Source organism: Nematolebias whitei, chromosome 1 (assembly GCF_014905685.2).
Source record: "Nematolebias whitei isolate Nwh7 chromosome 1, NemWhi1, whole genome shotgun sequence".
NCBI classification, from domain to species: domain Eukaryota; kingdom Metazoa; phylum Chordata; class Actinopteri; order Cyprinodontiformes; family Rivulidae; genus Nematolebias; species Nematolebias whitei.
This window is the reverse complement of record NC_056498.1, coordinates 88901726-88914235: the sequence shown is the minus strand read 5'-3', so window position 1 is coordinate 88914235 and position 12510 is coordinate 88901726. Positions and strand designations below refer to the sequence as shown.

Genomic DNA, 12510 nt, shown 5'->3' with positions numbered 1-12510 from the left:
GAAGCAGTGGACTGAGTCTGGAGTAGAAACATCCAGAGCCACCGTGCACAGGCGTGTGCAGGAAATGGGCTACAGGTGCCGTATTCCCCAGGTCAAGCCACTCTTGAACAAGAGACTGCGTCAGAAGCATCTCACCTGGGACTGCTGCTGAGTGGTCCAAAGTTATCTTCTCTGATTACAGTACATTTTGCATTTCCTTTGGAAATCAAGGTCCCAGAGTCTGGAGGAAGAGAGGAGACACAGAATTCATATTGCTTGAGGTCCAGTGTCAAGTTTCCACAGTCACTGGGGTGTCTTGTCATCTGTTGGTGTTGGTCCACTGTGTTTTGTCAAGGGCAGGGTCAATGCAACTAGCTATCAGGAGATTTTGGAGCACTTCATGCTTCCATCTGCTGAAAAGCTTTATGGAGATGAAGATTTCATTTTTCAGCACGACCTGGCACCTGCTCACAGTGCCAAAACCACTGGTAAATGGTTTACTGACCATGGTATTACTGTGCTCAATTGGCCTGCCAACTCTCCTGACCTGAACCCCACAGAGAACCTGTGGGATATTGTGAAAAGAAAGTTGAGAGACGCAAGACCCAACACTCTGGATGAGCTTAAGGCCGCTATCGAAGCATCCTGGGCCTCCATAACACCTCAGCAGTGCCACAGGCTGATTGCCTCCATGCCACGCCGCATTGAAGCAGTCATTCATGCAAAAGGATTCCCGACCAAGTATTGAGTGCATAACTGAATATGATTATTTGAAGGTTGGTGTTTTTTGTATTAAAAACACTTGTCTTTCATTGGTGGGATGAAATATGCTAATTTTTTGGGACAGGCATTTTGGGTTTTCATGAGCTGTATGCCATAATCATCAGTATTAAAACAATTAAAGACCTGAAATATTTCAGTTGGTGTGCAATGAATCTGAAATATATGAAAGTTTCATTTTTATCATTGCAATATGGAAAATAATGACCTTTATCACAATATGCTAATTTTTTGAGAAGGACCTGTATATATATATATATGTATATGTGTGTATATGTATGTATCAACTGCATTTTAGCTTATATTACTACTTTGAAATACTTATTCAATCAAATTTATCATGCTACACCATTATATTCTACCATGTTATGCTCAATATCTCTCTTTAGGACATTGTAAATATTTCAATTAATTACTTTTTCACTTTTTGGTACTTTTTTTTGTATACCCTTAATTGCATATTTTTTTTTTTGTATTTTCTTGTTGGTTTGTTTTTTTTATTTTTTTTCAGCGAGTCAAATCGGTTCTTCTTATCCTAAGCATTTCATTGTACTCTTCACCCTGTGTTAATCTTGCATGTGACAAATAAAACACAACTTGAACTAACTTTATCTCCCAGTTGTTCAACCTGTGGTGTACCTCTGATCTCATTCCTAATCTTATCCATCCTTGTCACTCCTAAGGAGAACCACAACTTCTTCATTTCTGCCACTTCCAGTTCTCTCTCCTGCCTTTTTATCATTGCCACTGTCTCCAGACCATACAATATAGCTGGTCTCACCACAGTCTTGTAAACTTTTCCTTTGCCATTTGGGGCCACTCTTTTGTGTAATAGTGTCAGGGCCAGCTTTCGACCCTTTCACTATTAATTATTTAAATATAACGGGTTCTCTCTTTTTCGAGTTAAATTAAGGCCATGTGACGAGGTACTGTGAGGATTGTGTTTAAATCAGTGACATGAGACGTCAATTTTCCTTTGACCCATCAGAATAAATGCGGTCATTTATTTAACAGAATCAAAATTTAACATCAAAACATTGTACATTTGATTAGCTAATCTGGTTCTGATTAAGAAAACTTGGCACGTTTTACTTAATAAGACAACAAGACATTTCTGAAGGCATTAAGATTACTGGCAAAATAGAAGAGTTTTAAAGGAAGGAAATGAAGAGAAAAGATGGGTTCAGGGGGGTGTCTGTTCGGACAGCAGAATGGCACGCTCCCTTCAACACCAGCTCAAAACCTCCGGTACACTTGGCGCGTGACAACTCGTGACGACTCTTTACCTTTGCAGATGATGGATCAGCTCCGGTCTAGATGTCCCTATGCATGCAACCTTCCAGCGTCTCCAGTAAGAGCGGCTGGCCATCGTCAGGAGTCGTGCCATTTACTCCGTTCAACAAACACGCTCATCTCCCGGGTGGATACACAGCAAGCTGTCAGTCCGGCAGAGATTCCACTCAGATGTGGGAGAATCCATCAAAGACTCCAGAGACTCAGAACTCTCGAGAAGACTTGAGAAGACCTGAAGCCTGAGAGACTCAAGAAGACTTGAAGACTAAAGACTCCAGGAAGTGTGGACTTTTAAAGAGTTCTCAATTCCGGTCACTTCAGGACTTCCTGGTTGGTTGAAACAACCAACAGGGGGTGGTTCTAGTGATGTCAGAGGGTCACTACAAGTCAAGAGGACAGCAGGAATGTTTTAGGAACTTTTAGTACAGACAGAAGAAATGTTTTGAAGAAGTGAGAGCAAGCAGGTGCCAGTTGCTTCTTATTTGCTGTCTGCTAGGTTTAAAAACAATACAGCCTGTTCTAAAAACTTCTTTCTGACTGTCTCTGACTTTCGACCGACATCACTACTTCTCATTCAGACAGAAGATCAAAATGCATAATTACTTTGTAAATAGACATTTAACTTGACTTCTAATTTAAATGAGGATTAAAAAAATAATCATTAATACTGTTTCACAGTTGATTTAAAATGAGTGGTTCAACATTTAGAAATGATATGAACTAAACACACTTTTGATTTATCAAGATATTGTAAAATAGTAATGATAATATAAAAAGAAGAGTGATCTTTCAATTGATTACTTCAGGATACAATTAGACAGTCTCTGGATGAGCTAATTTGTATTTCTGGATTCAAATCAATGAAATAACAGTTCCTGTCCCATGAAGGTCTTCAGAGGCAGGTTTTGGTCGGACGCCGAGTTCACTACATTTGTTGCAAATCACTCCTGAAACTTTTCTCCATCCACTCCATCCTGCCTGGACACTCATTTTCACCTCTTTACCACACACACCATTTTCCTGGACGGTGGACCCCAAGTACTTTAAGTCCTGCACCTTTGTGACCTCTGCTCCTTGTAGCCTCACTGTTCCACCGGCCTCCCTCTCATTCTCACACATGTACTCTGTCTTAGTATGACTGACTTTCATTCCTTTTCTTTCAAGTGCATACCTCCACCTCTTCAAGTTCTCTTCCACCTGTTTCCTGTTCTAACCACAGATCACAATGTCATCTGTAAACATAGTCCATGGAGATGCCTGCCTAAGCTCATCTGTTAGTCGGCCCATCACTAGAGCAAACAAGAAGGGGCTCAGTGCTGATCCTTGATGCACTCCTCCCACCTCCACCTTGAAACTATCTGTCACTCCTACAGCACATCTCACCACTGTCCTGCTGTCCTCATATATGTCCTGTACCAGTCTAACATACTTCTCTGCCACTCCAGATTTCCTCATGCAATACCACACCTCCTCCCTCGGCACCCTGTCATAGGCTTTTTCTAAATCCACAAAGACACAATGGAGTTCTTTCTGACACTCTGTACTTCTCCATCAACATTCTGAAAACAAAGATGGCATCTGGGGTGTTCTTTCTTGGCATGAAACTGCTGCTCACAGTCACCTCTCATCTAAGTCTTGCTTCCACAACTCTCTCCCAGATCTTCATTGTGTGACTCATTAACTTAATTCACCTCTAGTTGCTACAACTCTGTACATCACCCTTGTTCTTAAAAATGGACATCAGCACATTTATCCTTCATTCCTCAGGCATTTTCTCACCCTCAAAAATGCCATTGAATATTTGAGTCAAAAACCTCACTTTCATCTCTCCGAGACATCTCCAAACCTCCACTGATATGTCATCAGGTCCTACTTCCTTCTTCTTCTTTCTTTTGAGAGCTTTCCAGACTTCACCCTCAATGATCTTTCTCACTTCCTGGTCCACAGTTTTTATGACTTCTACTCTTCTTTCTCTTTCATTCTCTTCATTCATTAGCTCCTCAAAGTACTCCTTCCATCTTTCTGTCACACTCTCCTCACTTATTAGAACATTACCATTCCTATCTTTAACAAGCCTAACCTGCTGCACATCCTTTGCAGCCTGATCCCTCTGTCTTGCCAATCGGTACAAGTCCTTCTCGCCCTCCTTAGTGTCTAGCCTCCCATACAACTCATCATACGTGTTCTACTTTGCCTTAGCTACCTCCCTCTTTGCTCTACATTGCATCTCCTTATATTCCTGTCTCCTCTCTTCAGTCCTCTCACTGTCATATTTCTTCTTGGCTAATCTCTTTCTTTGAATAGCTTCCTGCATTACACTATTCCACCACCAGGTTTCCTTATCATCCATTCTCTGTCCAGATGACACACCGAGTACCTTCCTACCTGTCTCTCTAATTACTGTTGCTGTAGTAGCCCAGTCATTTGGAAGATCTTTCTTACCACCCAGACCCTTTAACAGCTCCTCTCTGAATTTCTTACAACATTCTTCCTTCTTCATCTTTCTAAGGCAGCTGAGAAAACAATGAACACAATAATTTACCTACCTCAAATAAAAGTCCTACTACTGTTGCTACTTTAGCAATAACTGCAACTATCAATTCTACGACTAAAACTGCACGGCAGCTTGTGTGGTTTTGTGCTGTACAGGGCTGGAAGGAAGCGGCGTTCCATCTGATTCTGCATTAGTGTTAAAAAGACAATGATTCTGACTTAGCAGTGCACCTGAAACATTTCTTACCGCTCTCGCCCAGTGAACCCAGTATTTCCAAGATCACGTGTCGTCGTTCAGCATCAGGAGCACGTTTCAGCTGAGTGATCAGTGTATCTGCCACATCCTGGTCTGCCAGGGCCTCCCTTGCACTGTCTGCAAACACAAAGTTTGATAGCTACTGACAGTGTAGGCAAAAAACAGAAATCCTCACTAAATGGTGGGTGAAAATAGACAAGTAGCTTTTTCAAATGGTCATTTCTTTCTATGGCAATGATCTTCACTATATTTTTAAAAAGAGCCATACTGACAGATCAAAGTCAAAAGGAGAGCCGCAATATCACCCCAAGTCACTTAATAATAGAAAAAAAATTAACAACCCACCTATGAACAAAAAAGAAACACAGCCAGCACATTATCTGTTTAAACAAAATGTACCTTAGTACTGAGATGAGAAGCTGTGGTGCATGCCCTTGACTTTCTTCATGTTGTATTTGTAATTTGTTGTTGCAGCCACAGTGAGACATTCAAGAGGAGCATGGGTCAGTCGGTTTCTCTCTTTTTGCTTGATAGTGTTCATGGTTGAAAATATTGACTCACAGGTGTAAAAATGTCAGCTTTTAGCTATTACCCCAATCCCATGAAGAAAACACAAGTCAACAATAACAATGAACACCAAAGTCCATGCTCAACAATGAATAAGCTGTAATATGTGTACGGATGAAGATACCCCCTTCACATTTCCGTCTGCCCACTCATGTAACCATGCCTAGAACAGGCCCTGCTTAGATGCTTCACCGCAGATGACAGCAGGCGCGGAGACGCGCGCAGCCGGTAGCTGATCCATCTATTACAGGGCGGGGTTTTTTTTTACGCCTTTTGACCAGCAGGTAAAATGGACGTGCGTGGCTGGTAGCTGATCCATCTGAGGTTAACAGGACATTTTTTACGTCTTTTGACCGGTAGGTCAGTGGACACGCGCAGCCAATGATGATCAGCTGATCCATCTGAAGCTTAACACAACTTTTTTTTAACCTCTACTGGCCGGTCGGACCTGCCTCCAACAAGTAAATAAACACAATATTATTCGTAAAATCGCAACATAGAATCCTGAGCCGACATGCACAATTATTGCGCAATGTGCCAGCACGTTTTAAAAAAGGGATTGGCTGTGCTGGCGTATTGTTGTAACCTGTCATGAGAGCCACTAATAAAGCATGGCGAGCCGCATGTGGCTCGGGAGCCACGCAATGAGTATCCCTGCTCTATGGGGTCTTGGTTAGATTGGTTTTCTATCGTTGCCTTGTCTCAGCCAGTATCAATTCTGAATGGTGTGAAGGCCAAGATCTGGAATAAAAATTAATAATTTAAACTACTTAATGATTAAAGATAAAATCAACGACTCTGTAAGGCAGAACAGAACTGGTCTTTCCAGCACTGATCAAAGATGTTAGGTGTTCCTCACACCATAAAGCGTTGCACCAAAAGTTCTGGGTCGTTTGGAAGTACATCCACCCTACCAGGACTGGTTTCTGGGACAAATAGCATGTTTGGAATAGTAAGTTGGAGTTTTCAAGTTTCAAGTCAGAAACATTTACAGGAACGTCCCTGAAGCTGAAATGTCAACTCAGTAAATCAGAGGTCCCTGACCAACCCTGACTCAAAATTTTTTGTGGCTGCCCTATGCATAGAAAATGCATTTTAACTGTAGATTTTTTTTTTTTAATTTTCACTTCTCTCAGTTTACAGCTCAGTAAAACAGCTGTACACCAAGTACTACACTACTTTTCTCAGTGTGAACATGTTGCTCCATGATTAAATACATATTGTTAGCTGATACTGCTAATTTTACTTAGCCACGTCACTGAGCAGAACAATTAGCAAATCCTGCTGGTTTTGACTTGAACACCTTTAAGTTAAACATGACATTGTTCCCAGATTTCTAGTAAATATCTTTGTGTGCTTGTTTGTCTGTCTGTAGATCTATTAAATCAATGGACAAACTTTACTGAAACGTTCAGAAAGTAATTATGAACACAGAATCTATTTGGGGAGTCAAACCTAATTCAAGGTGACCACTGTGGCTCATCAACCTAAAACAACACAAAAGGCTATAATGCAATGATTGAAACAGATATTAAAGTAAAATTTGGTGAGGTAGATAGTCATCCCTAACAAACTGCGTAAGAGCTTTGTTTAATGTGAGTAAACTTAACTTTATTAATTAAAAAAACTTTATTAATGTGTCTCAAAAACTGTCTCCAGATTGAAGACATTAAAAAAACTGCTGAAAAAGCTGGGGAATGTCTCCTTAAAACAAACACAATGCAGAAGTCCAATATTTTTCAGTCAGGTCATCTGGACAGTTTCTTTTTTTGTGCTGAAATGTTTCACTTTCCATCCAGAAGGCTTCATCAGTCAAGGAAACACACAACACAAAACTGATTCTTCCCCCAACAGCTTACACCAAAGTGGAACAAATCAGTTATGTTGGTGCTAAGATGTTCTCTTTGGAATGCCCCCTCCTCCATTGCCGGCCCTCTTCCTTGTTGACACTTGAAAACAACAAAGTCCATGCTCAATAATCCAGGTATACAATCCAACATTTTTCAGTCAGTTCATCTGGACAGTTTCTGTCAGTAAGCTGTTGGGAGAAGAATCAGTTTTGTTGTGTGTTTCCTTGACTGATGAAGCCTTCCGGATCGAAGTCAAAACGTTTCAGCACAAAAAAGAAACTGTCCAGATGACCTGACTGAAAATTGTTGGATTGTATACCTGGATTATTGAGCATGGACTTTGTTGTTACAATGCAGAAGTGTTTGCAAACTAAATAGAACCAGCAAAACAAGAGTTTGAAAGGAAATGAAGAAACAAATATTCAGATCAGGCAAATTACGGCAGCATGGTGGCGCATTTGGTAGAGCTGCCACATCTCAGCAAGCAGGTTGCCAGATTAAATCACGGTCGGGAGCCTTTCTAGGTGGAGTTTGCATGTTCTGTCCGTGCATGCGCTGATTTTCTTCGGGTACTCCTGTTTCCTCCCACAGACCAAAAACATGCATGTTAGGCTGATTGGTAACTCTAAATTGTCCCTAGGTGAGAGAAGTGAATGGATGCTTGTCTCTATTTGTTCCTGTGATGGACTGGAGACATGTCCAGGATGTCACTCGCCTCTTGCACAGGGACTGCTGGATATGAGCACCGGCGACCCCCGTGACCCAAAAAAGAAGAAGCTGGTAAAGATGAAGTATGGCTGGATGAATGGATGGATATAATAATATAAAGTGCTATGTGTTGTCATCATTTTATATTCCCATTCACCCAGGTGATACAGATACACCCAGGTGGAGCAGCACCTATATAAGCACCCGATGATCAGTTAGGCATTAGATGTCTTGCTCAAGGACACCACTACATCAGACTCAGAGTTTCTTTATTTGTCATTCGCATCACATGGTACATGTGAAACAAAATTCTGTACACATGGTCCCAGTTACATCCACCAATAGTGTTGTATGACATATGTAGAGATATATTCATACATTAAACGGGTTCACTCATCTTTCTGGACTGGATGATGTCGTGCTTTGAATTTAACAGAAATGTAACGTGAGACGTTATTTATCTTTGACCCATCAAAATGAATGGAGGTCATTTATTTACAGAATCAAAGTTTAACATCAAACATTTACATTAATTTGGCAGAATATGAAAATAACAACATAATCAATCAGCTTTACAACCAGGAAAACCATACGGCCATGATTTTCCGTTGCTTCACCACAGACATTTCTGAAAACATCTGGATTAATTTTCTAGCAAATAGGAGAGTTTAAAGATGGAAAATTGAGATTTGTCTTACAGAGAGATGTGTGAGGGAATTTGTCTGTTTTAACCAGAACAGCACGCTCTTTTGGAAATCAGCTTGTCCCAACAGTACACTTTTGGTGAAGGTCGACTTTTACCTTTTCTGAAGATAGATCAGTTCCGGCGTGGAGTCTCACTTCCAACCACTGTTCAGCGTCTCCGTGAGAACAGCTAAAATACCTCGAGAGTCGTGTGAGGTTATCCAAACAGAAGTTATAATTCCCAAAATCGTCTCTGGTTCAGCTTGATTCTAATACAGCAGCTTCCATGAATGCCTGCGTTTGCATTCTGGAACTCCCAAACTCTCTGCATCTGAATTCCAAAAACTCTGAACTCTCCTTCTGAACTGGGAAGTGCCACATTTAAATGGGCTCTACTTCCGGTTCATTTGAGAGCTTTTGATTGGTCGATGGACCAAAGCAGAGGTGTGGTTTGTGATGTAAGGTGTTATTAAAAGTCAAGGAAAAGATTCAGATTGTTTAAGAACAGACAGAAAGATATCATGGAAAAACCAGACTTCGTGGCGTCGCTCCACCAAGTATCTTGCTGTAAAAGTTAAACATGACATTTCTTTTCAGTAAACTTTTAGTTGACCGAAACCTGAACTTTGACACACACTTACAAACTCTGCTCACTTCAAAGCAGACGATCAAGAAATTGAATCATTACTCTGTAACGTACTCTAACTTGATTTCTCTTTGAATTGAGGATTAAAAATCATTACTACTGTTTAAGTAAATAAAAATGAGTAGTTCACTTCAACATGTAAACATTGTTTGAACTAACACAATTTGATTATCAAAACATTTGTAAAATAGTAATGATCATAGAGAATTGTCTTTTCCCACTTGATTAATTCAAGAAAGAAAGTCTCAGGATGGGTCAAACTGTATTTCTGGATTCAAATCAATGAAATGACATCAGGCCTAGTCCACTACAATAGCAAAAATATGAAGTGTAAAAAGAAACAGTAAATAAGGATCTAAGAGATACGCTAATCGAACACCAAACAGTACGCTAAAAGATCTAAGATATATGCCAGTCACTAATAATGCAAAACAATACACTGAACAATAGCAGAACAATTCTCATATATTCTGTTCGGCCATAATTTACACGCTTAATGTGAGCACTAACATAAACTAGGATTTATTCAATACATGTGGGCATGACGGGGAGTTGAGCCTCTGACTTTCTGGTTCCAAGTTAGCTGCCCTACCTCTACACCATCTCAGCCTATATTACCATACCATATGGTATGGTAGAATATTTATAGAGCATTTAAAACAACTACAAGGCCAACCAAAGTGCTGTACAGACAGAACAACAGACAACACACAAAGCAATATACAAAATGAGGTAAATCAGAATATAGACATAAAAACGATGCAGATAATAAATATGACGACTAACCAGTGTGGAGCGTACAGGTTCAAAATACAGATCATCTGGTGTTGAAAGCTACTGAATAGTAGTGGGGTTTTAAATGGGACTTGAAAACCGAAAGGGAGGGTGCCAGTCTGACAAGCAGAGGTAACTCGTTCCAAAGTCTTGGTCTTGCTACAGAGAAGGCCCTGTCACCTCTGCGCTTAAGACGAGTTCCTGGAACTGTGAGGAGCAACTGGTCCGCTGACCTCAGGGAACATGGTGGGACATACGGTTGTAGCAGATCAGAGAGATGGGGGGGGGGGGGGGCGCAAAACCTGTTCAGTGATTTGTAGACATACTGGAGTATTTTGAACTAGATTCGAAAGTGAACCGGTAATCAGTGCAGTGAGGCCAAAACTGGTGTAATGTGCTCTCTTTTGTCTGTACTGGTTAAAAATCGGGCTGCTGCATTCTGGACCAGTTGTAGTCGTGCAATGGAGGTCTGACTGATACCAAACAGGAGTGAATTGCAGTAATCAAGCCTAGATGTAATGAATGCAGGTATTACTGTCTCCAGGTTATTTTTGGACAATATGGGCTTCAGTTTAGACAGCCGCCTCAGTTGGAAGAAACATGATTTAACAATCATGTTTACATAAATGTTAAGTTTCAGGGAAGGGTCCATTATCATGCCCAGATTAGTGACTCTTTGTTTTTCTGACAGGGTTAGAGCGGAGAGGTCGATACAGTGGTTTGTGATCGTGTCATTGGGAGGGAACAACATGACTTCAGAATTCTTTTCATTGAAACTTAAGAAGTTTAAAGCCATCCAGTCCCTGATGTCAGCCAGGCAGTCAAGCAGAGGTTGAATAGAGCATGTGCCATTGTGTCTTAGGGGGAAGTAAATTTGACAGTCATTGGCGTAGAAGTGAAAGGGTATGTTGTGTTTACGGAAAATAGCACCAAGTGGCAGCAGGTATAAAGAAAATAGGAGGGAACCCAGGATGGACCCCTGTGGAACCCCCCATTTAAGCACTGTCGCTGCGGAACTAAAATCCTTGATGGAGACACAAAAGGATCTGTCAGTGAGGTAAGATCTGAACCAATTGAGGGCTGACCCTGTGATGCCCACCCACTGCTCCAACCTAGCAATGAGGACCTCATGGTCGATGGTGTCAAAGCCGGCTGTGAGGTCCAATAGGACAAGCAGTACAGAATCACTAGTATCTGTGGATTTGAAGATGTCGTTAAAAACCTTCAATAGGGCAGTTTCAGTGCTGTGGAGAGGTTTAAAGCCAGATTGGAATAGCTCTAAGATGGCGTGATCCTCCAGGAAGCACTTCAACTGGGACTCGACTATTTTCTCCAGTAGTTTAGAAACAAATGGGAGTTTGGAGACAGGCCGGAAGTTGGATACAACTGAGGGGTCAAGGTTTGCTTTTTTCAGGAGAGGCTGGACAGCAGCATGTTTAAAGGTTTTTGGCACCACGCCAGTGGATAAACTACTGTTTACTATGGCAAGAATAGACGGACCTAGAGTGGGAAAAACCTCCTTTAGTAGTCTAGGGTGGACCACATCAAAGGGGGAACCAGACGATTTCAAGCTGCACATGACCTGCTCTAGAGAAGATAGAGTGATGGGTTCAAAATGGTCAAATAGAGCTACAGATTGAGGTGGGATGGATGGGTCATGAGTTGGAGGGGAAATGAGAGCCCTGGTCAGACCCGGCGGCATGGGCGGGCATTGAGGGACATTGCCCCCCCACAGAGTCAGCTGTGCCCCCCCTGACTGGACACGGGAAGTTTTTTGTTTGTTTGTTTTTAATCTATCTCTGAGTGTACATCTTTCTATTTTTCCTATCTCTGTTTGTCAGTCAAACAATTCAACCAATCAATGAAGCCAAGGCAACATTCTAGCCAACTACAGTTCGAGGGGGGCAGGTCACTGACTTAAGGCGCAAACGTTGGTTACGTACTGTAACCCCAGATTCTATGAGTATAAGCGTAGCCCTTTAAGGCCTTCGCTTTAGTGGTTTATCCCGTTATGCAGAGCATAAGCACTGAAAAAATTAGTCCACGCCCACCTGCTGTGTGGGCCCCACCCGGTCCGTATAAATTACGTTAAGAGCGGGAAATCGGCTCCCAAAATAGCTTTTTCTTCAGCCATTTAGGAGCCAGTGAGGCCCGACGCTTAAAGGGCTACGCTTATACTCATAGAATCTGGGGTTACAGTACGTAACCAACGTTCTATGTCGTATAAGCTTCGCCCTTTAAGGCCTTCGCTTTAGTGGGTAAAGGGCGAAGCCGATGTGGTCCTCGCCTCACTGGGTCCATTCGAACACAGTAAGAAGCAGAAGCTTGCCCAAAAAAAAGTCTTGTCACTCAGCTCCCCGTGTGCATAACTACGCATCGCGTAATTATGTGCCATGCACAGACGCATGTTGAGTAACTATGCGTTCTGACAAAGCATGAATGCCCCGGAAAACTTTCAACGGGAAGAAGAAGTTGAAAAG

At 41.7% G+C, this 12510-nt stretch overlaps 1 protein-coding gene across 1 annotated transcript in view; it reads right to left on the bottom strand.

Annotated features, from left to right (window-relative positions):
• The window catches only part of si:dkey-191g9.5 (rap1 GTPase-GDP dissociation stimulator 1), a 58502-nt gene that overhangs the window by 19021 nt on the left and 26971 nt on the right, over positions 1-12510 (bottom strand). The window contains exon 6 of the mRNA XM_037681137.1: positions 4793-4918. Coding sequence (XP_037537065.1) covers positions 4793-4918 — 126 coding nt within the window. The remainder of the gene's footprint in view (positions 1-4792; positions 4919-12510) is intronic.